The sequence below is a fragment of the Parasteatoda tepidariorum genome, chromosome 10, assembly GCF_982258835.1.
Source record: "Parasteatoda tepidariorum strain Cologne lab strain chromosome 10, Ptep-v5.0, whole genome shotgun sequence".
Lineage (NCBI taxonomy): Eukaryota > Metazoa > Arthropoda > Arachnida > Araneae > Theridiidae > Parasteatoda > Parasteatoda tepidariorum.
Genome location: NC_141764.1, coordinates 85426643 through 85449874, shown reverse-complemented (window position 1 = coordinate 85449874; position 23232 = coordinate 85426643). Strand labels below are relative to the sequence as shown.

At 27.0% G+C, this 23232-nt stretch overlaps 1 protein-coding gene across 1 annotated transcript in view; it reads right to left on the bottom strand.

Annotated features, from left to right (window-relative positions):
- Positions 1-14217: 14217 nt before the first annotated feature.
- The window catches only part of LOC107448610 (small G protein signaling modulator 3 homolog), a 36760-nt gene continuing 27745 nt past the window's right edge, over positions 14218-23232 (bottom strand). Inside the window, exons 17-20 of the mRNA XM_087153264.1 lie at positions 22059-22107; positions 21365-21450; positions 17372-17494; positions 14218-14424 (exon numbers count right to left, since the gene is read on the bottom strand). Coding sequence (XP_087009390.1) covers positions 14292-14424; positions 17372-17494; positions 21365-21450; positions 22059-22107 — 391 coding nt within the window. The 3' untranslated portion in view covers positions 14218-14291. The remainder of the gene's footprint in view (positions 14425-17371; positions 17495-21364; positions 21451-22058; positions 22108-23232) is intronic.

Sequence of the window (23232 nt, the reverse complement as noted above, 5' to 3'; positions counted from 1 at the left end):
GGAAAAATGTAACCACTTCACAAAACAACACATAAATAGATTGCGTAATGTACTGTTGTAAAAAATTTTCGAATATCTATTTCTTTCTGTAGTGGAGAAGGTAGTAGTAGTACATTTACGTCGCACCATAGCTGCAGAATGGGCTATTGGTGATGGTTTGAAAAACATTCCTGAGGATGATCCGAGGGTATTCCGTCAGAATTTTGCTCCGATCCGGCTCCCCTGCGTAGGTAGTTTGACAACCTGCACGACGTAGAGCACTTTAAGGTTAGAACAGCTTAACAAGGACTGATACCTACATGCAAATCAAAATGGTCACTCACTGATCGCAGCTAGTGGTGCTTGAGTTCGGTGATCTACTGGGAACAGTGTCTTTACGATCAGTCCACTGCGGGACTTAACAGTTTAGATTAAAATAAACAACAACAAAAAGTTAGGAAAAACTGTTAAGATAAATAAATGCAGAATATTAAAAACTGATTATTAGAATTTAAAAATAAAAAAAAGGTTTGGATAATTACTTTGCTAATTTTAAATACCATTGCGAACAAAAAACAATGCTACGAAGAAAAATAAAACAACCTTAAAGTTATTAAATAAATTTGATTAAAAAAAGGGAGCATATTAGTAGTAACAGTTTATGAAGTTACAATAGGGATATTGGTGACGGTCTGGGAAACATCTCTGAGGATGATCCTCTATGATGGTGCGTGCAAATTGGAGATCCTTATTGTAGAACGGGTTAACAAGAAACAACATCGCAAACCCTCGATCCCGTTGCATGCTGGTCAAAGCGGTCACCCACCCGGTCACTGACAGCATCAAGTGATGCTTGACTTCGGTGATCTACTGGAATCACTAGGGTGGAACTTGTGTTTACAAGAAGAAAGTTGATTCCCTAATAGAGGTGACAGGACTTTAAAAAAGCAAGGCTGACAAAAAAGAAATAAGCACGCAACTTTAATTATTATTATAATTATTTTTTTTGGCATGTAAGTTGTTCATGGGTGCACTTAGTGTTGTTCAATAAATGTTTTTTTTTTTTAATGTTTCTGTTTTTCCAATTGCATTGAATCAAAATATTGGTGATTCTACTAGTCTGGGACATAAGACTGCTCGTCAAATTTCCCGACAAGAGGAGCATCCTAAATTGAAAGAATAATTAAGGCATAATATTACAATCAAAATAAAAGTTGCGTTTTTCTTATTTTTTTACATGCATTATTATTATTTTTTGTTATAAACCTTTTTGTGGTAAATTTGACATTTAGGAAAAATAAAAAATAACTATTAACACTTATTACTATACATATACAACCGAAATGCATGGGAAAGAAAAACTATCTAACATTACATCATAAATCTAAATGTGAATTTAACATATATATAGTGAATACCTAACTCTATCACCCGATTTTACTTCCTGGCAGTAGGGGCAACTTCAAAATTTTAAATTGAAACTCCTATTTGGTATTGCAGATTCGGAGTTCTACGGAAAAAGCTTCCCGATTTGACACACTGGTAAGTTGGAAATTAATTTATTCATTCGTTACAAATTTTACACGATATTATTTATATATATTATGTAAATGTAATATATTATGTTGTTGTTCATTTACGTCGCACTAGAGCTGCCCAATGGGCTATTGGCGACGGTCTGGGAAATATCCCTGAGGATGATCTGAAGACATGCTATCACAATTTTGATCCTCTGCGGAGGGGATGGCACCCCCGCTTCGGTAGCCCGACGACGTGCACGCGAAGTCAAGCACTTTACGGTAGCACAGTTTAACGAGGACCAATACCGCACACCCTCGGTCCCTACGCAGGCTGATTCAAGTGGTCACCCACCCGCACACTGATGCTTGACTTCGGTGATCTGCTGGGAACCGTGTCTTAACGATCAGTCCACTGCGGGACAATTTAAATGTAAATTTATATATATATATACTAGGAGGCTCAGCCCTCTGGTCGCTAACGCTCACCAACCCCCGAGAATTGCTACGCAATCCCATGTGGTTCACGCCGTGAACCATGGCTCGCTGCGCTCGCTCGCCAATGAACACAATGTTCTAGCACAAAGACATAGTATATTATCATCAAAAACATAGCATTTTATCATCAAAGACATAGTATTGTACTTATGTAGAAGAATTCTATCAATGTTCTTATTGGCTATTAAAAAAGTATATTAGCTATTTAGATTGAACATGGTGAAAAAATCAAAACATTGGCTAAATGAGAAACATGTTAGCAAAATAAATTATCAAATATTGCAGTTACTCACATAAATTCAATTAAATGTGTATAATAAATTCATTCATAAATCAAAAAGTTCAATACAAACACTTAGACGTTTAGGTAGCTCCCAGTAGACAAATATCAATTCAACAGCGGCCTTTCAAAGCATTCTCAATTCAATTAATTAATTAATTCTTAATTGAGTTTAAATGAAATATTATCATGTTTTTAGGACATGAATCTGAATTGAATAACCTGATAATGCTCATTCTGGTTATTGTTTCCGTTTTTAAAAGCGCTATATGTTGAGCCACCTCAACTAGATTTGCCATGTGACATTTTTAGCAGCAATAATTGGTCGATTTTCTAACGTCGCCATTCGGGGAGCTGTAATGAGGCTTTTTGGTGCCGTGTAAGAGAAATATATACATAGATATTATGTAAATTTTTATATATTATATAAATGCAGAGCAAATAGGTTTCGTTTTTTTTTTTTTCAATTTAAGGTTTAACAAATTAATATGTTCACCTGAAGGAAATGAAAATAGATTATACAAATATTATTTTTTAACTTGAATAATTTCTTCGTTAGAAAGCTATAAAAATAGATTTTAATAGCATTTAAATATTTACTGTTTTACTGCCAGAATTAAAAGTAAACTTGCGAAACATATTAAATAATTTTCAAATAAATAAATTTAAAATTTCTACGTTTTAGTAAGATGATCCAATTTCTATTTGAACTCTTCGTTTCTTTAATTTTGATTATTTTAAATATCTCGTTCATTATAGTAAAATTTCGCTACAGTGCAGAATAAATTTGCAATATTTATATAATAGGAATTAGAATTCTCAAAAAAATACTTATTAATTTTTGAACAAACCAGAACTCATCTATTTCGTCTTTTAATGTGACAAAGGTAACATTTAAATAAACTAATTATTAACTATTTTATCACATGCTTTAATTTTAAAGTATTGAAACCTTTGAACCTCATAAAAAACCGACTACAAAAATTGTAAAGAGTTAAGAAAAAAAAATTATAGCATGTTATGGAAGACGAAATATATACATAAAGTATTATTTTAGGTAGATAGGGTATTATTTTCCCTGAATAGAATAAAAACAAAATATATAATTTCAGAAAGAAAAAAAAAGAATTAAAAGAAAAAATAGTAAATATTTAAGTTGTCTTTAAGATTATGAAAATTTTAATCAATGTCCGTTTAAAAATAGAAACTCAGTATTTCTTTATTGAAAGTAGCAGTCACTAGTAAATTGCAGTCACAAGCATGGCGGTATGTCGCTACTTTAACTAAGTATCCAGTGCTCCCAACCCTAACCCCAAGCACCAGAAGGAATCTTATAAAAATATTTCGTAAGTGCACATACTTTTAGATTTTTGATCGACGTGTAATGGGATATCTGCAAGTGGCGTATTGTGGGTAGACCCTGATTGGTAGTTTACGTTAGCAACAGTTATTTCCATTCTATTTTGTGCAAGTCAAGCCTATCAAGAATCTATTATCTTAAGTGACATTCTGTATTCTTTCACTAAATATTTCTCAACACAAAGAAAGACACGGAACCATGTCAAACATAAACAACTTAATCATGCATCGAAGTTGCCAGGTACACAAAACAAAAATGTATCACGGTTAGAATAAAATGCATAAATAAATAATATATCTAAGTTAAGTAAAAGACGTAGACAAGAAAGAATTATATTTTAACAAATTCAATGTGCTATACGGTATTGTACTTAACTAACTCCACATTAACATTCCAACTTATGAGGAAAAACTTATTCGACTTTAATATGTCACCTTGTTTATAGATGATCGGCTGAAGTCATAGGTCACATGTCTGTGTATCAGTAATCATCTTCTGCTTGAGCTGCAAGTACCCAATTCAAGATATTTAACAGTTTCAATACATTTTGGGCACTCTGTATATGGTGTCTAAATAAATATTCATATGTTTCTCAAAAAATTTGTATTTTTTTTAAAAATTAATATACTACTTAATATGACTGATGGGTTATATACAATTTGTGCTACACGTTTATTGAGTGTTGTTATTATTATTTTTTACTTACACTATTATAATGTTCTATAAGAATGTTCTATAAAAATGTTTTAAATAAAGTCTTTTTCTTTACAATTATTATAAAAAAAATAAAGCCTGTTTTAAGTTCGTACAAAAAAAAAAATGACAAAACAAATTTTTAAGTTTCCCATTTCTGACTAATATTAAAAAAAATAGGTAGGAAACTATGTAAGTGTTAAAGATAATGTGCATTATTTAGTATTACAATGCGGAAATAAATGACCAAAAATAATTGCAACACTAGTTTATTTCATAAAATTTGTCGGATAGACAAAAATAACCCGATTTCAACATTTCTCACAATATATACAATTTTCACATATTTAAAAACAAAAATGGAAACAATACAAAATAGTTTGAAAGCATATAAAATTAGTAAATAAATACAGTTTGTAAGCATCAAAATATAAATGCTAAGAAAAAAATAAATGCATACACTAGAAAAAAATTTTTGGTTTTAATTGCTTTCACAAAAAAAAATGTCTGGAGTAAAGATAATAATTTTTTTTTGTATCAATATTACAATTGTATTTTACAATGAATGGCAAAAAGATTTAACTCATACATGACATGTGGGTAATTTAATTTAGATATGTTGCTGGCAAAGTAGGAAACCCAACATAGTATACAATGCCAAAAATCCTTTAGCAAAGCATGAAATGTTTAAACATTGCACAAATTAATGCAGTTTCTACGTGATTTACATCCATCAAATCAAAACATATTAACATAGAAGAACATTTGTCATTGTATACAATATCAAGGTAAAGTTAATTAAATTCCATACTTTGCTTAAAAATGCCAAGCCTTATACACATTTTCTACATACCTACTTAGTTGCCTGTAACATATATAATTGATTTTTTAGGAATTAAAAGATTTTAATAATTTGATACAGAAGATGATCATAAAAAACATCACAATCATTAATGGTCCTCGAAATATTTAAGATTATTTTTTTCATTTGTAGAATTATTGATGATTGATCTCCGGATTTATATTCCCACCTACTATTATTATCCATAAAATCATTCTAGTTTTTATTTTTTATTAGCTGAAATGTATGGGTTTATATTTTTTGAGTGTTATAGTGCATTTTAGCCATTTCTTAGTTTGAACATGAAATGAATTCTCTTCATGAGACTATTTTGTTTTTACATGATTTCATTTTCTTTTAATACTGGGTTCCTTTTAAGAAGCACACAAAACCATTTTAACAATGAATATTAAAGACGAAGACATTTTGGATAACGTCTGTGGTTAGTTAATTATTAATATTTTACCTTAGCCACAATATTATATAAGTTTTATTTTATATTATAACCGTCGTTGAACAGCCGACTCAATTTTATTGGTTTATGGCTACTAATGTTCAACTCCGCAGCCTTGTAATTTTGAGCCCAATCCAAAAGACAAGGAAACTCCTCGATCAAGTATTGGGAGAAATTTGCCTTCATGGAGGACTTCATGATGGGGCTAACCAGCATTTGCGTTACATAGAGAGGAAGAACATGAAAATCTCCCACGTTTAGCCTGTCGGCAAGGGGAGTTCTAACCCATGATCCGTCTACCACTGAGGATATTTCACAACAGCACTGTGATAGGTGCAAGCCGGATGCGGAATTCATATCAACTGGGATTCAAACCCGGTTCACCGCATTGGAAGGCGAACGCTCTATCTCCCTAGATATTAGACTTTTATTGGCGAGCATAAAATAATACAGAGTGCCAGTTTGAATAAAAATAGATTACATATGAAATGGCAATTGGCTAAAGCACCATTTTAAATAAAGCATTTTTCCCTTTTTTAAGAAATTGAATTTAGTTTCGTATGGTTTTTATGAGCCAGGATTCAAATATTTCATTCTGAAATAAATTAAGCATGCAAATTTATTTGTTTAAACAATGGGAGAAATGAAAAAACATTGGTTTATAAGAGCAGTAATAGTCATTTGATTTTTACACATCATTCAAAATTGTTAAGAATCAAATTTATTATTTCAGAAACGGTTAAGGTCACTTTCTTTTTAAAGTAATTGAGTTGCGAGTGGATTTGTTGTTGTTGTTACTTTACGTCGCACTAGAGCTGCACATTGGGCTATTGGCGACAGTCTGGGAAACATCCCGGAGGATGATCCGAAGACATGCCATCACAATTTTGATCCTCTGCGGAAGGGATGGCACCCCCGCTTCGGTAGCCCGACGACCTGCGCGCGAAGTCGAGCACTTTGCGGTAGCACAGTTTAACGAGGACCAATAGTGGTTTTGCTACAGTTGTAGATAGAGAAATTAATTGGTGCAGAAAAGAAATGGGTCCCATAAAAACTTGACATTTTATTTGATGATTATAATTGTTCAGTGCAGAAAAGGCACAAATTGAGAACTCATGATGTTAATATTTTTTTTTTAAATTAAAACTTATTATTCATTTACTTTATTTGAATAATAACGTCAAATATAAAAAAAAACAGGACAGTAACCTATAAATGAAACACCAAGAGAAAACTAATGTAATTTTGAGAAAGAAAATATTGCCAAACTCCTAGTTTTTTCAATAAAAAGTTTTAATCTATGGATTACAATTGAAATAATTTTAATGTAACACAATCTTGTCTTGCTTTAGCCCATTTTTGGCCAAAGGTATACAAACGCACCATTTCAATAAATATTTTTTTTTATTAACACTGTGACGCATATTTTTCACTAATTTTATTTTCTATTTGCAAGGGTATCTGCTATTGTCAAGGATTCTGAAGATATCCATAAATTATTAGCAATTAAATAAGAGTAAACATTTTCTGTTGAGAAATTTTTAAACTATTAAATTTTTTAAACTTAAAAAGGTTATTGACAAATGAAATTTTTGGAAAATGTATAATTAATTCTTTTGAGATGTATCATACACTACCGGTCAAAAGTTTGCGAAAATTTTGAAATCTACAAAAAAAAGTTCTAAATTCAAATGTTCATAGAACTGCGAAAAATCATTCAAATTGCATGAAAATTTGATATGTTCTAAGGTGAACCCTCTACAGTTAGCTACATATGATCAAATTGCAATACTTTGTTTTTTGCGAACTGAATCCAGCTTTTCATCACGAGTTGTTTCTATGGTGAAAAAAATTGTTAAGTTTGAACACTTGCCAAACTTGCAAAAAAAAATTTTTGTACTTTCTGTTAATAGAAAATAGTTATTTGAACAGTTCTATGTAAGCCCTCAAAATTTCAAATTGATTTGATTTTTTTTGACGAAGTTATAGAATTTTGAAAAACATGTGTACTTTTCTCGATTTTTAAGCATTCCACATTTGCGGTCCTTTGGTCTATACATCTTCGACCAAAGAACTTTTTAATTTTAATGTTTTCTATATTTTCAAATAATTAATATTGATTATAAAACAAATATTCTTATTTATTATAGTAATTATTGTTACTACATAGAATTTATTATGAATAAAATTAAAACAATATCTCATAGATGTCACATTTCATCGAAAATTTGTTTGTTCTTGCAAACGATGCTCTGATATTTGAATCGAAGTCAGTTATGGGACATTTTACAACAGGAATGGAACTCTATATCACTTGAAGTGATTACTGGTTTATTAGAACGAATGCTATGCATATGTAAGGCTATAATAAAAGCAAATGGTGGATGGTTCGAGGAATCTAAGATTTAAATGTTAATTTATTTAATTACAAAATACGAATAAGAATATGTTAAATATTTGACCTGTTGTAAATAAAATAGTTTAATAAAAATGAAAATTTTTTATACTATTGTTATTATTTTTTTAGAATTATTTATGTAATTATTGTTATAACTTTTTATTTTAATTTAATATAAAGTAAAAATATCACAACAAAACTAATACATGTAAGCAATAAATATAAACAATAAATATAAACAATAATAATTACAATAATGAATAAGAGTATTTGTTTTATAATAAATATTAATTATTTGAAAATATAGAAAACATAAAAATTAAAAAGTTCTTTGATAGAAGATGTATAGACCAGAAGACTGCATATGTGGAATGCTCAAAAATCGAGAGAAGTACGCATGTTTTTCAAAATTCTATAACTTCGTCAAAAAAAAATCGAATCGATTTGAAATTTTGAGGGCTTACATAGAACTGTTCAAATAACTATTTTCTATTAACAGAAAGTACAAAAAATATTTTTTGCAAGTTTGGCAAGTGTTCAAACTTAACAACTTTTTTCACCATAGAAACAACTCGTGATGAAAAGCTGGATTCAGTTCGCAAAAAACAAAGTATTGCAATTTGATCATATGTAACTAACAATAGAAGGTTCACTTTAGAACATATCAAATTTTCATGTCATTTGAATGATTTTTCGCAGTTGTATGAACATTTGAATTTAGACCTTTTCTTTGCAGATTTCAAAATTTTCGCAAACTTTTGACTGGTAGTGTATGTTTTTATGATAGATTAAAGTTGCAAGTCAGTAAATTAAAAAAATAATAAAACAAATTTCATAAAAAAAATTTTCAACTAAATGATTTGTTTGTTTATTTGGTGAATGGTGTCAATAAACATCATTTTATTTCTTACATAAAATATAATTTTTCATACATGAAGCTTTTTTGTTTCTTAATAAATGTAATGTAAGCATAATTCAATGAAAATAGTGCCAAATTTTATAAAATTTCTATGCTTGGCCTAAAATGAGTTAAATAATTTCAAAAGTAATTTTGTTGTTTTAATGTTTTTTTTTCTTCCAAAAAACATTATAAATTTTTCTTACACTCACATTTTGTTTCCTGCAGTGATATTAGGTCATATTTATTCTAATAATTTTCTAGTAAATAAGTTCTAGACAGATGAAAGTTTATGATCACCTTCTATATGACACTGTCAAAATTTCAAGCTATAGCACAATATCAATAATAATTTATATTCAGTATATTAATTAAAATAAAGTTAGTAATTTACTAAAAAGAATCAGAATATTCAAAAGCACCCTCGGCTATTCTGCACAATCACACCATCTAATAATACTTATAAAATACTTTTCACTAACTAAGAAGTAATTTGCCCACCCCAATCAGACATTATATGAGAATTAATTTATTGCATTAAATAAATAATAAAAGTAATTTTCATAAATAAAATATATTAGTATTTATTTTTTAATCAATCATATATAAATATCATAAGATTTATAAAACTTTTAAATAAAATATTAAATTTCTTTCTTTTCATCACACAACATTTAAAAACGTTAAAAAAAATTAAAATTAAACAAACATAATAAAAATACAGAATAAGTTTACTTAAATATTTATGACATACTTATACAGGTATTACAGTTACCTAACTTTAGAGTATAAAAGAAACAATGTTAATTACAATTTATCATGCCTAAATTTATCATAATTGCATATTCAAGTTTAAATGAAAAAGTAAAGATAAAACTTTGATATTTTCTATTCAAAACTAGCAGTAGAAGATAAGATAAGATACTATTATAAGTATATAATTATATTTCACAAACTGAATTTTTAAATATTTTTACTTAATAAAAAAACAGTCTTGAGCAAAATATAGTGTATAGCTTTTAATATAAATATTTGAAAAAAAAAGTCTGAATAAAAGAATTTTATTTCAGATTATTTAAAAATTAGAGAAAAGGAAAAAAAAAACATTAAATACCCGAAGAAAAGGTAAACAAATTTATTTTCAGAAATCTTAAGCAATTAAAAACATAACTTAAAAAAATAAACAATAATTCCTCCATAATAATGTTTTCCAAGTACATAGTTTGTAAAAACAATGCATCTTATTTATATTATGTTATTTTTATGTAAATTTAGTTATTTTATTCAAGCAAATGATTGATAAAAGGAATACTACAAAAGAGAAAATTTAATTTATATATTTATTTTTTAAAAAATAAATAAATAAAATACCTAATTTAAAATCTAGTTGCTTTATTCCGCTCAAGACTTTAATAATATAAATGAAGTATTCATTATTATGAAGATACTAAAAACTCTCTTTTAATGTAAGACAATAATAAAAAGTTAACTCAAACAAATCTGTATTTTATTTAATGAAATATGAAAAATACGTTTTTTGTAAAAATATTCCAAAATTAATAATTCTTATCAGTGATGCAAACATTACACTTTCACTAATCACAATCTTAAAGTGTTTATGAAATAACATCTTTATGTCTAAAGTTATAGTTTAAAAAATGAAATAAAGAACATGCCTTAGAGTTTATGTGTTAGTTTTCAAAATGTAAACATTTCAGATATATTAAAAAAAATCATGAAAACATTTAAGCATAATAGTAATAATTGTGTTAAGTGGGATAATTTTATTTTTGTAAATATTTAATAGAGAGTATCATTTAAAGACAATAAACATAGGAAATAGTAACATATATAATAGTATCCAAACATCAAATAATAGTGTATCTCACTATTCCATATTCAAACAACTCTTTGAGTTCCACATTGAAACATTTCTAAGCTCAAATATTTAAGGAAAAATAATTTTTAAGTACATTATAACTCCGCTTATATTTGTAGATAACAAATATTTCATTATTTATGCATTAATTTTAAAAGTTCATTTAAAACTAAAACAATGATTTGAGGTGTGAAAAATAGAAGAAATCTATAATATAGAAATAAAGTATAAAAACAACAAGAAGCATACAAACAAAAAATCAGTAAAAGTCAGCAAATAATAATAATAATATTAACAAAAATAAATACGCTTACTTAAAAGTTCACTCTCTTTAGGAATATAACTCAAATAAAATAAAATGGAATGTACAGAAAATGTTTTACATCCATTCTGAAAGACATTTTAATATCCTTATAACAAAAATCAAAGCTAAATACCTATACACAAAATGTGCAAACACTGACTAGAATAATAAAATATTATTAAATATTTCTTAAACAATAATGATAAAAATTTTATTCAAACTGAAAACTCACAGAAATATGGTAGAACCCCAATTATGCGACCACTGTCCATATACCCCTTCCAACGGGGTTAAAGGCATTCTGATACAGATTTCTTTATTAATTACCATGTTTAATCATGATGATGTAACCCAATTTTTGTAGAGATGTGAAACTTGAAATCTGTCATGTATCAACACTCAAACAGCAAATAATTTCATGATAATGTATCATAATTTAAGACAGAAAATTAAACAAGTGTTTTTTTTTTAATTTTTCAAATTTCCTTCCTTACATATTTTGAGTGGTTTTTCTTACATATTAAGGTTAATACACTTCAAAATCAACTTGGAAAGGCACCTTTCCCAATTAACTGTCGATTTTTACTTTTAAATAATTAGTAGTTCTAAAACAACACTCAAACAGAAAACAATTTAATGATAATGCATTGTTATTTTTGATAGAAAATGAAACACAAGTAAATGTTTTTTTTTAAATTTTAATATTTCATTCCTTACTTATTTTAGTCATTTTACTCAATGTTTAAGGGTAGTATACTTCAAAATAAATTAAAAAGGCACTTTTTCCAAATAAGCGAAAAATTTCATTTTCTGACATACTCCTGGTTCTGAGGGTGTCAGATAATTGGAGTTCTGATATAAAAAAATGCATGCATCAACACAATTTTATTTTTAATTTAAACGATAAATGGTGTAGAAGTTAAAATATTTATTGTAAATAATTTAGAGAAGAGATAACACTTAATTGGAAGTGCAATGAAAGCTAAGTGTTAAAACATAGCTATATACAAGCAGTGATAACACTTTTATACATTAAGGGCACAATAAGAGCAGCATATGAGCATTCTAGGTAGTTGTATTTAAAATAATTATTTATAGAAACTAATAAATTTCTTAGATAAAAATAAAAAACAAATGAAAATTATTCTTAGATTTAGTATTATTTTTTTAAATTTATTTTTTTAGTATTATGTTTCAGTCTACTGATTACAATTATTATTTAACTTTTTGTCTCCTATTTATAAAACTAGAACATTCTACAAAAATATTTAGGTTGATTACAAAGAGACTAAAAATTCCATAATATCATTTGCTTAGAAATCTCAAAAGCCTTGAATTTATGATTAATATTAATATAAATTAAAATTTTAGATATAACTAATTTTTAAGTAAATTAATTTTTTAAGTAAATAAAAAGAAAAAACAATTCAACTTAATTATTAGAAAAATATTATTCAAGCTAAAGTACATCCAGTTTATTGAAACATAAGCAAATCGGTTTCTTGAAAAATCACCGAGGAACATCATTTAAATGGTGAACTAATTTAATTAGAAATTATGATACATATATATTATATCAGCTCAAAACTGTTTCAATTCATGATAACTATCACAGAAATTAAGCTTTTAAAATTTGTACCATATAAGTAGAAATATGTGGTACAGATCTGTTCAGTATGCAGTCTGTAATGTATATTTACAATCTGCACTAGACAGAAAATAATAAAATCCATAAGTAAATTTAAATAAAGAAATCCTTAAACAACTTTCTCAATTTGATAATTGTAAAGTATAATTAGCTTAGAAAAATTATTTGGTTGCAACTAAATAAGTCAAAAATTAAAATGACATTCTCAAACCTCTTAACTCAACCTGAGTCTAATGAATCAGGTGGATTTACAGAAATAATTTATTTATGTTTTGAAATAAAATGCGCAAAATATGAATACAAAAAATATAACCAATTCATGCATCAAATATTTTATACATTATATGTTTTAGAATTTTCTTAGCACATGCGGCTTTTTGCATAAGTATTTTCTTGAATATTGCAGTTTTATTACTTATTTTTATCACTTTTTTTCACTAGTGTGATGTAATATCATTTGTTTGCTTGGTATGATATTGTTATTCTTACAGCATGTTTATGAATTTTATTATTTTGGGTGATAGGGTAAACAATGCAAAAAGCACAACTTCTCGCTGAAAGAAGCATAAGCAACTTCTGAAAAAAGCATAAGTTCTACTATTCCCACTAAAAAGCTGACTCTATTTAGAAAAACCAGCTATCTCCCCCCAAAACTGGTTTTAACAAGGAAGAACATTGTGAAAAAGTGAGATGTGACGTTGGTCATTGTATGCCAATTGTAAAAAAAAAAAATTTTACCTTATTAATTAATTTAAATTGCTGCAAATATAAATTCATACTGTGACAAACATAAAAATATTGAGTTGAGTCTTGTCAGTCTATCTTGAGAAAAAATATTTAAAATATAATAACAAAGTGACAAATCTGCCATGTCATGCTTATGTGATAAGCAATAAAAAAAAAAGTTAAAGGATGCAATTGAGATCCCTATTATCTTAAATAATATTGCAAATTATATGTAACAGAACAATCAACAGACTAAAACACAATGAGAAAATTAAATTTAAAAACTCAATATTTTAAAATTTTCATGTAAATTGTGCAATTGTCAAGTTTTAAAAGTTTCAAAATAATTCAGAAGCAAAGCTTACTGGCAGGAGTAGCTTAGAAAACTATTTATTATATCAACTAACTTATTTATGAGATGTTAATCTATTTTGCATATTTAAAAATTGCATAAATCCATTAATGATTAGTAGTCCTGATTAAGAGACATTAGAGAATGATTTCAGTCTTTAAAATATACTATGTAGGAAAAAAAACAAATTTTTAACATAAAAATTCTGCAAATTTTTGTCAATTCATAAAAATAAATGATAACTGATGTATAATTTACTTGATAAACGAATATTAATACATTATGAGCACAAAGTTCATTAAAAGTTAACTTCACAAGAGAGTTGGGGTAAATCAATATTGTAAAACATTTTATGAAAATAAAATAATAGCAGGCACGAATAAAATGTAATTTTTCTTTCATTATTTATGAGAAAAGACATTATAGTACTTTGGCATTTTATGGTGGGATTTTCAGAATCACTGTCACAAGTCCCATGAGAAGAGGTGATGTTTCACTAACATATCTCTAACACCCTCTTTAAGTGGCTGAGATGGTTCCTTCTTCATTGGCAACTCCCATTCAGGATTCAAATTAAAAGCAAACTGTGCTAATAGTCTAGTAAAAGAAAAAACTTATTAACTAACAATATTAAAATGAAACATGATAAATTCTGAATGTAAATATTTTTAAAAACTTCAAAACAAATTGTACTGTGCAAAAATAAATGAACCACCCTGAATAACTTTCGATTAAATGATTGTGCAGTTTATCTACCACTACAAAATACATATCCAATTCGCTAGTATATAAGGCATGTTAACTCGATTCTATCTTGGGGTAAACTTTCATAGATGAAGGTTGGCATTGTCGATAACAACTCTCCCCACATTGGCGTCCTTCGGACGTCATGTGAATACACCTACTTTGGCTGAAAGTTCCACTTCGGTTTAAACACGCCTACTTTGATGGATGGTCCACATTAAAAAGTAGACTTGTGACTGCTACATTATCCACCTCCTCGCGCTGTTGCTATTCAGTCTCGATCACGTACAAAGTAAACACTCGACTGCTAAAGGCAACACAGGAGCGAGCATGACTGTGAGCTTAATACCGCTCTCACGATCAGCACTCAAAGTACGGTGATCTTAATACAGCTCTCCCGAAACAGCAATGAAGCAACTAGTGATATCTCGTACACTGAATTCTATTATAGATAAGATTCTGGTGGGGGAGTGCTATAGTGTATCATCTACCACTATAATTCTCCAGTGTATAAGATAATTTAACTTGATTAAATGAGGGGGTACCTTTTCATAGATGAAGGTTGACATGGTTGATAGCTACTATCCCCACAATTGGATCTTCGCGTTTCAATCTTAATGGCTCGAGGGGGTAACCTAAAATATGCTAATTAATAAGCGCAAACGATAGTTTAAGTTACAAAATCAGACACAGAAATGTCCTATCTCTGAATAAACATAACTTTTTATTGACAGATTCTGATTTCTGACCCCTAAAATACAGGGAATAGCCGCAATTTGGGAAATATGGTCCCAATAGTTAGGTCAGGAGAGCCGTCCAAAGTTTGGACCCTTTAATGTTAATTTTTCCTCTTTTGTAGTTCTCCATATCTCGAAAACTTTTTATGTGAATTAAACTTTAGAACGCTCTACTGACCAATATATTGGAATCATATTTCCCAGATTGTGGCTACTCCCTATATTTTGGTGGTCAGAAATCCAAATCCCACAAAAAAAGGTGTACAGGAAGTACATTTTTGTGTCTGACTTCGTAACTTAAAATATCGTTTGCACTTATTAATTAGCATATTTAAGGTCACTCCTTTGAGTCTTTAGGATTAAGTCCTAGAACGTGATGATCCAAACATTAGATTTTAAGTTATTCAGAGTGGGGTTTTTTTGGCGCACTGTACATCTGACTCCCTATTTTATAGTTGAGATACCAAATTTCCAATATGTCAGGAGCATAAGCTGACCGCTGTCGATAAGTTGATTGTAATTCCTATACATATCATATGTCAAATGATACTAAATGGTTAAATAGTAGAAAAAATGCAATTTTAAAATCTTTTAAAAAGTGTTGAATTTCAATTTCTTTGAATAGGAATGGAGGTGATATTTTGCATGACTCAGCACATGATGAAGTAGAATCCATTGTAAAATGACAACACATCTATACAGATAATGTTCTGGAATCTTTAAATTTGTAGCTTTATTGCACGTTTTAAAATTTTTCATTGTGTTAAATTTTTTGAATAATATTAACTTTTCTTATACATAATTTTCTTCTGAACAAAATTTAATGTATTGATTCTAATGAAAAGCCTTTATATGAAAGGAAAGTATGATTAAATAAAATGTGAAATTATAAGTAATATAACATGCATAAAAATAGTTTTTGAAATAGATAGATTGATACAGAGTTATTCATATCTATCTCACTGCTATAATGCATCGATATTTAATGACCAACTAATGCTCGAGTTTATTACTGGTATATAAGTAGACCTCTTGACTGTCATAAAGTTTTGGGGGTGTGAAAAGACGACTTATATACAGAGATGTACAGTTTTAAAAATAATGTCACAATATTCAGTAATGAAACTTCAACTGATTTTTACAAAGAAATTCTCTTTGAGGAGGCCTATAAGTAGGAAATAATAGTTTCAACATATTTTATTGTTAAAACTAAACAACTTTTTTGATAATGATTATAAATTTCAAATTTTTTGCATCAAAATTTTCTAATACTAAAATTTTTCATTGACAAAAAAAAAAAAATTTTTTTTTTTTTTTAGGTTAAGAGGGGATCAATCGCACAATGGTGGTAATGTAGTCAGAATTGCACTCCAGTTCCCTTTACTCCGTAAACAAGCTGGTACCCATTAATTTGAAGCTGAATAAGCTTTAAGCTGCCACAGCAATAGAACCCATGTCATACAAAATGAGAGCTCAGTGCTCTAAGCTCCGTACAATCATATCGAACATAAAAGTCGAGCTTAAACATAATTAGTAAAATTGGATGAAAATACTATGAGAATTTCATTCAAATTATAATATTTAACTATAGTTTAAAATGCAACTTTAAAAAAAATTAACAAAAAACATCCATTGTTAATTTTACTATAAGCCATTTTTAAAGTCATAGTTAATATAAGCACTTTGCATAAAAAAATTTGAAAAACTACAAAAAAAAAATTTAATAACTCGACTTGAAACAATAAATCTTAAACAAAAATGACAAATATGATATATTATAAGAAATACAAAATTAAATAGCTTTAAATTCAACTTTGAAAGGGAAACAAGAGTTAAACCAAAATAAAAACATTTTGTCAGAAATATGAAAAGATATTTTATGCATAAAAACAAAATTATTCAAAACATTCAATTTTATTGACTGAAAAAAAAATCTTATGAAAGAAAATTAATAAAACTGGTAAATCAACAGATTCAAAATACAATTAGTAAAAACAATATATTTTTGAATGATAAATACTCTGTAGCATGAAGAATTATTTTTGTAAGAAATGTATCATTACCTGAGTTCACATTTAATTTGCACCCAACCAGGACTATTAATGAAAGACCAAGGATGATACCATTTTTGGACAACAGGGATACAGGAACAAAGAACTTCAAACCATAAATGAAGAACTTGCTCACTAGGAAAGGGAGAAATAATAATAGTCATTCAACAATAATTTTGGTCTATCAAAACTTTAAATATTAACCATTGTTTTACATTTGCAGTAAAAAATAAAATTAAATAAATATCTCAAAATTGTAGCTAATAGAATAAAAATAGGAGTTATCTATAATAGGATTGATAAATTAATTTACAATTCATAGTAAAATATAAAATTTATTTTTTTTCTGAGATACATTGGCAAACTAGCTTTAAAAACACTGAAATCCAAATTTATGTTGCAGTCATAAGATGGAAACTACTACCTAATACAGATGAATATTTAACCCATTAGATTGTCAATCATATAGAAGCTACACTATTTATAACTTATTAAATTATTTACCTGTTTTATAATAACTATTTAACAATTAAGGACAATCTGGGCTATATAAAAATTTGAGATTAGCAGAGTTTCATTGTTATATTTTATAGAAACATATGTAAAATCCGAAATTATTTAATTATAAATTGTATTGAAAGCTAAATTGGTCAAACTTTTCTTTAAAAAAATATATGATAGTATCACTTTTATATGCTCACATAACAATTTATAATTATGTATTTATTTATTTTTAAAAAAATTGACTTATGAGTTTAAAAAATTATAAAGATTTAAGTTTGATGAGTCCTTAAAAAAACTTAATTTAAAAAAAGAAAAGATTTGATAATTACTTTAAATCTGAGGACAAAACTATAATTTTTAATAAAAATTTATTTTAACTAAAAAATAAATTTTTTTCAAGAAAATAAAATAACTCCTCTTTCTAATTTTTACTACAGAGAAAACACTATAGTAATACAAGTAAAACTAGTTTTTAATAAAATAATTAGTTTCACAGATTTTAAATTTATACAATAATCAATGTACACAGAAGTCAGTTATTAGGTATATATGGTAAAAAATAATAATATCAGAAGTAGGACTGGGCGATATTAGAAATTATATATCATGATATATCGTCAGTTTTGCATCGCGATATAGCGATGTATCGCGATATAGTATTTTTGAATTTCATTTACTTTAAGGCACAGAAAGTCAGATTTCTATCAAGACTTCATACGCATATTGATTTAAATCAATTTATAAATTTGAAAATATATATGTTTTGCTAAAGAAAGATATTAAATAAATTGACTAAGATGTACAAATCTTACTTAAAATATTTATTGAAAAAATGTGTGTAGATACAGAATGAAATATTTGCACTTCTTTATCGTTTATAAGGTATAAGCAGTCTTAATTTAAGTTCACCCCTAAAACACCCTTAATGAAAAAAAAAAATTGTTATTAAACAAAAGCTGATTTCAAAATTTCAAAATATATTTTAATTAAAATAAAAGTTAGATTGACTAAAAGCCGAAGTTTAAAATTAAAAATGTTCGAATTTTAAACTAAAAAGTAAACATAAGATTTGTAATAATTTCTTAAAATTTTCGTTCTCTGAAAGATTTCTCAGTTTAAAAGTAAAAAGGGAATTTTATAAAGATATCTAGCTGAAATTATTGAAAGAAAATTTAAAAAATTAAAAAAAAAGTTTGTTAAGAAATTCATTATACACTTAAAACAAAGTGTTAAAAATATTTTTTTTTTTTTTAAAAAAAGAAACTTTTTTTAACAAATCAATATTTGCTTGTACTATTATGCGTAAATAATTACAGAATTATTAAGTTCGATCGTAATGTTCAAATTCTTAATGAAGAAGTAAACACAAGTTTTGTTATATTTTCTAAAGATGATCACGCAAATAACAAAAGATTTCTTAGTTTAAAAATAAAAAAATAAATAAAAGTGAAATTTATCAATATATTTACCTAACAGCATAGGAACAAAATTTAAAAAATAAGTTCGTTAAAAAATTATTTGTATGCTTAAAACAAAGAGCTAAATAAATTTTAGAAAAAAAATGCTTCTTAAACACTATTTTTATTATTATTTCATATAAATAATTAAATTAAATTAAATAATGACCGAATTATAAACGAAAAACAAAGTAAGGCAAAGTTTCTTAATTAAATTCTTAAAAATAAAAACAAAAGAATTGTGATATTCGGTAATATATTTAGCTAATTAACTAATAATATAAAACGAAAATTAAAAAAAAATAATGATTTTACTCTCTAATAAAACGAAGTAGTAATTGATAAAAAAAAAAAAAAAAAAAGAAATGAATAAAATTCGCAAACTTTTCAAAATCTTTTGAACAAATAAAGTTTATTGACTTATGTCCAAAAAATAAGTTTTGTTTTAACTTTATTTCTAAAAATAAAAATAACGCAAGATTTATAAATTTAAAATCAGTAATAGAAGCCCATTAAATAATTAGAAGTTTTATCCGAAAAGTTTTTAATAAATTTAAAAAAAGTAAAAAAATAACCTAACAAATTTATTTACTTTGTAATTTAATTCCTTATGGGTGCCTTAAATTAGATTTCCGATAATTTTCACATTTAAAAATATAAAAAAAGTTTTGTCAGAAAATAAATAAAAAACTTACCTAATTAATGAAGAAACTTTTCTTTATAAATTCTTTTCAATAATAGATTGCGTTCAGAACAAGGTTACGACGGCGATCACGAAGTTAATCCCATTGAAAATAATCTACAAGAAACGATTTCAAATCGCGAAGGTGCGAAAACGAACATGTGATATAACGATATAAGGTCTCAAAAGTGATTCTGATTCTACCGCTCATCAGTCAAGGCCGTCTCAACATAACGAAACAATATCGTCTTCCACAGCGCGAGTTGGCATCGGAACGTAAGAGAAAGTCCTTGCGTGTATCGCTATATCGCTATATCGTTATATCGTCTTCTTCACTCGACGGCTTAAATCACATTTCTGATGTATCGCTTGGAATGAAAGTTGCTGTATCGGTTTGCCGATATAGGCGTTAAATCGATATGTCGCGATATATCGATTTATAGCCCAGTCCTAATCAGAAGTAACTATTGCATCATGCACACAGAGAACTAACAAAATTATCATGGTTCAGTTTAGTATGACAATGCATCTAAAAACTAATATATGTTCCTGTTTACAATGTGATAAAAACAGTCAGCTTCAGTTATTTTTGTTCATTTTATTTTCTTTTTCCTTAAAATGGTTGACTAAAGTTATGATTGCATTAAAAATTAAGAAGATTATAGATCACAACATATTATAAAAATAGCATATAGAATTAGGTAAGTATATGCGCACTAGTAGTCATGAATATAAAACAATTATACTTTCATAAAACTTAACCAAACAAAATTTAAGCACGGTGAACTATGGGTATAATATTTCCCGTTTTCAGCAGTATGTTAAAAGTATTATTTAAATCTAAAATTTAATTTTAAATTTAAAGGAGAAATTTAAATTTAAAAAAAAATAGTTCTAAATGAGAAAGTTTAAAAGTTTTATTTAAAGTAACTTTTCAACAGCCTGAAAGTATGACTTATTTCTCTATTTAACTAAAACATTTATAACTCCATGAATATTTTTTAAATGAAATAGCTTTGGGAGAATTATTGCAGCTATTTTGTATTGACACAAATTACAACACCTCTAAAAATTTGAAAATTGAAAAAAAAAAAAATTTAAAATGCTTTAAACTAAGACTTTAAGACATCCCAAAATAAAAAACAGTCATTTAACAAGCCAAACAAGTTTAGTCATTTAACATAGTCTCAATGAAAAAATGTTTAATTTAAAAACAAAAAATAATCTTAAATACACATTTCAGTTAATGAAATATAGAGATTGTGATAAAAAAAAGTTGAATAGAATGAATTGTAAAACAGATATTTGATTCTATGTAAGATTGTATAATGAAATTTTTTATGAATGAATTAAATCACTTACTTAAGGCCTATACACACAAGGGAACGAAGCTTAACATCCATTTGACAATTCGCAGCATCATGAGATAAATTTATAGCTTGAACAGACTAAAAAAAAAAATAATAATAAGTAGAAAAATAAAGAAAACTGTGTAATATGTAAATAATAAGTAGATAAATAAAAAAGTAGATAATAAACAATAGTGAAATATGCATATGGAACATTTGAAGACTGATTTTTGGAAAATAATCAAAAAATAGTATTAAAACTATAGTTAAAGTTAGTAACGAATAATTAAAACCATAGTTCATAGCTAGTATGTTTAACCTTTAAAAAACGGTTAATTTTTAAGAAAACAGTCATAAAAGTGCCTATTTTCCTTACACACGTATTTGATTCGTGCTGACATCTAGTTTAAAATAAACTAACTATCAACAATTACCTTAAAAATATCCTGGTACTGCCACCTGATATGAGAAATAAAATGTTTTTCGGGCAAAAGAATTGAATTAGTTTTATTCTTATTGGTGCGTTACTACCGAGCACTCCAGTCCAGGAACATCACGGGAGTGAGAAATAGAGGGCGAAACCTCACTCCGTCATTTTCACGGGAACGAGAAGGAAGGGGTTAAAACTTTAATATTTTTTTTAAAAAAAAGAAGAAAATAAATTCAAAGAACAAATTAAACAAACGGAAATATTAAATCTTACTTACTCTATATAATATTTCTTCAGGAGTTAGAACCTTGCCATCCTCGTCAAGCCTGAAAAATATTTCACATCAAATTAATGAAATATTGCATGTACAATATAAGATAGTAAGTGGTTCTGCTTTTGATAAAGGAATGAAGCAGTATTAAATTTATTTTGCAAGAAACCTTTGAAAAAAAAAAAAGAATTGAATTTTATCTCATTCTGAATCTACTTTTACAGATGAGACATTGAGCATGAAACTTTTAGGAGTTTCAAATATAAATTATTTTGACTTGAACTCAGCATGTAAAGAATAGACCTAATTTGAGACCTAACCAAGTGCTAAATTGATGAATTCTTAAACATGTAGAAAATATTATTTGCAAAATTGTTGCACATTGTTCACCCTATAAGTAGCTATATAACTGCCATTGCAACATAGTTGGTTCTTTATACATATTGGATTATTCACTGAAAGATAATAAATTCAGCAATTTTGACTATTATCATTTTTTATGTACTAGCTAGATTTTGTGAGATATACTTGAGGCTATAGATATTACCATATTCATACATTTGATCATAATATAACTTACAAAATAATTTTTAAATTGAGTTATACATATTGTATAGTTATAACAGGTTTTACCCCCTCATCATATGCAAAAAAGGGATATTTAATGTAATAACAATAAAGAAATTTGATTAAAACTGCTTTTAGAATAAAAAAACTAAATGCATTTTAATTTTCCACAGCTGCAAAAAAAAAAAAAAAACTTATTACAGTAATAGCAATACAATATTTCAACATTATATTAATAAAATAAATAATATTATCTACTTCAATAATTAAACTTTAGCAGAACTAAAATAATTTTAATACTTATCTCTTGGTTATTTTTTAAAGGGCAAATAATAAGTGGTTACCTTATTTTAAAGATACACACAATTAAATAGTTAACTACAATTTTAAAGAAGCAGCAATAAAAAAAATTGTTTAATAGAAATTAAAAATGCATACTCTGTATAAATTTCGTTTTATTTCCTTCTAAATTTCTTTAATAATTATCCAGTTATTCAGGTCGAACTTGATCTCAATTAAATCTGAATACTTGGGATTTTAACTTTACTTTATTGAAAAGCTTTTAATGAGAAGTGACTTTAGAAAATTCTTTATACAGACTGTCACACATGTT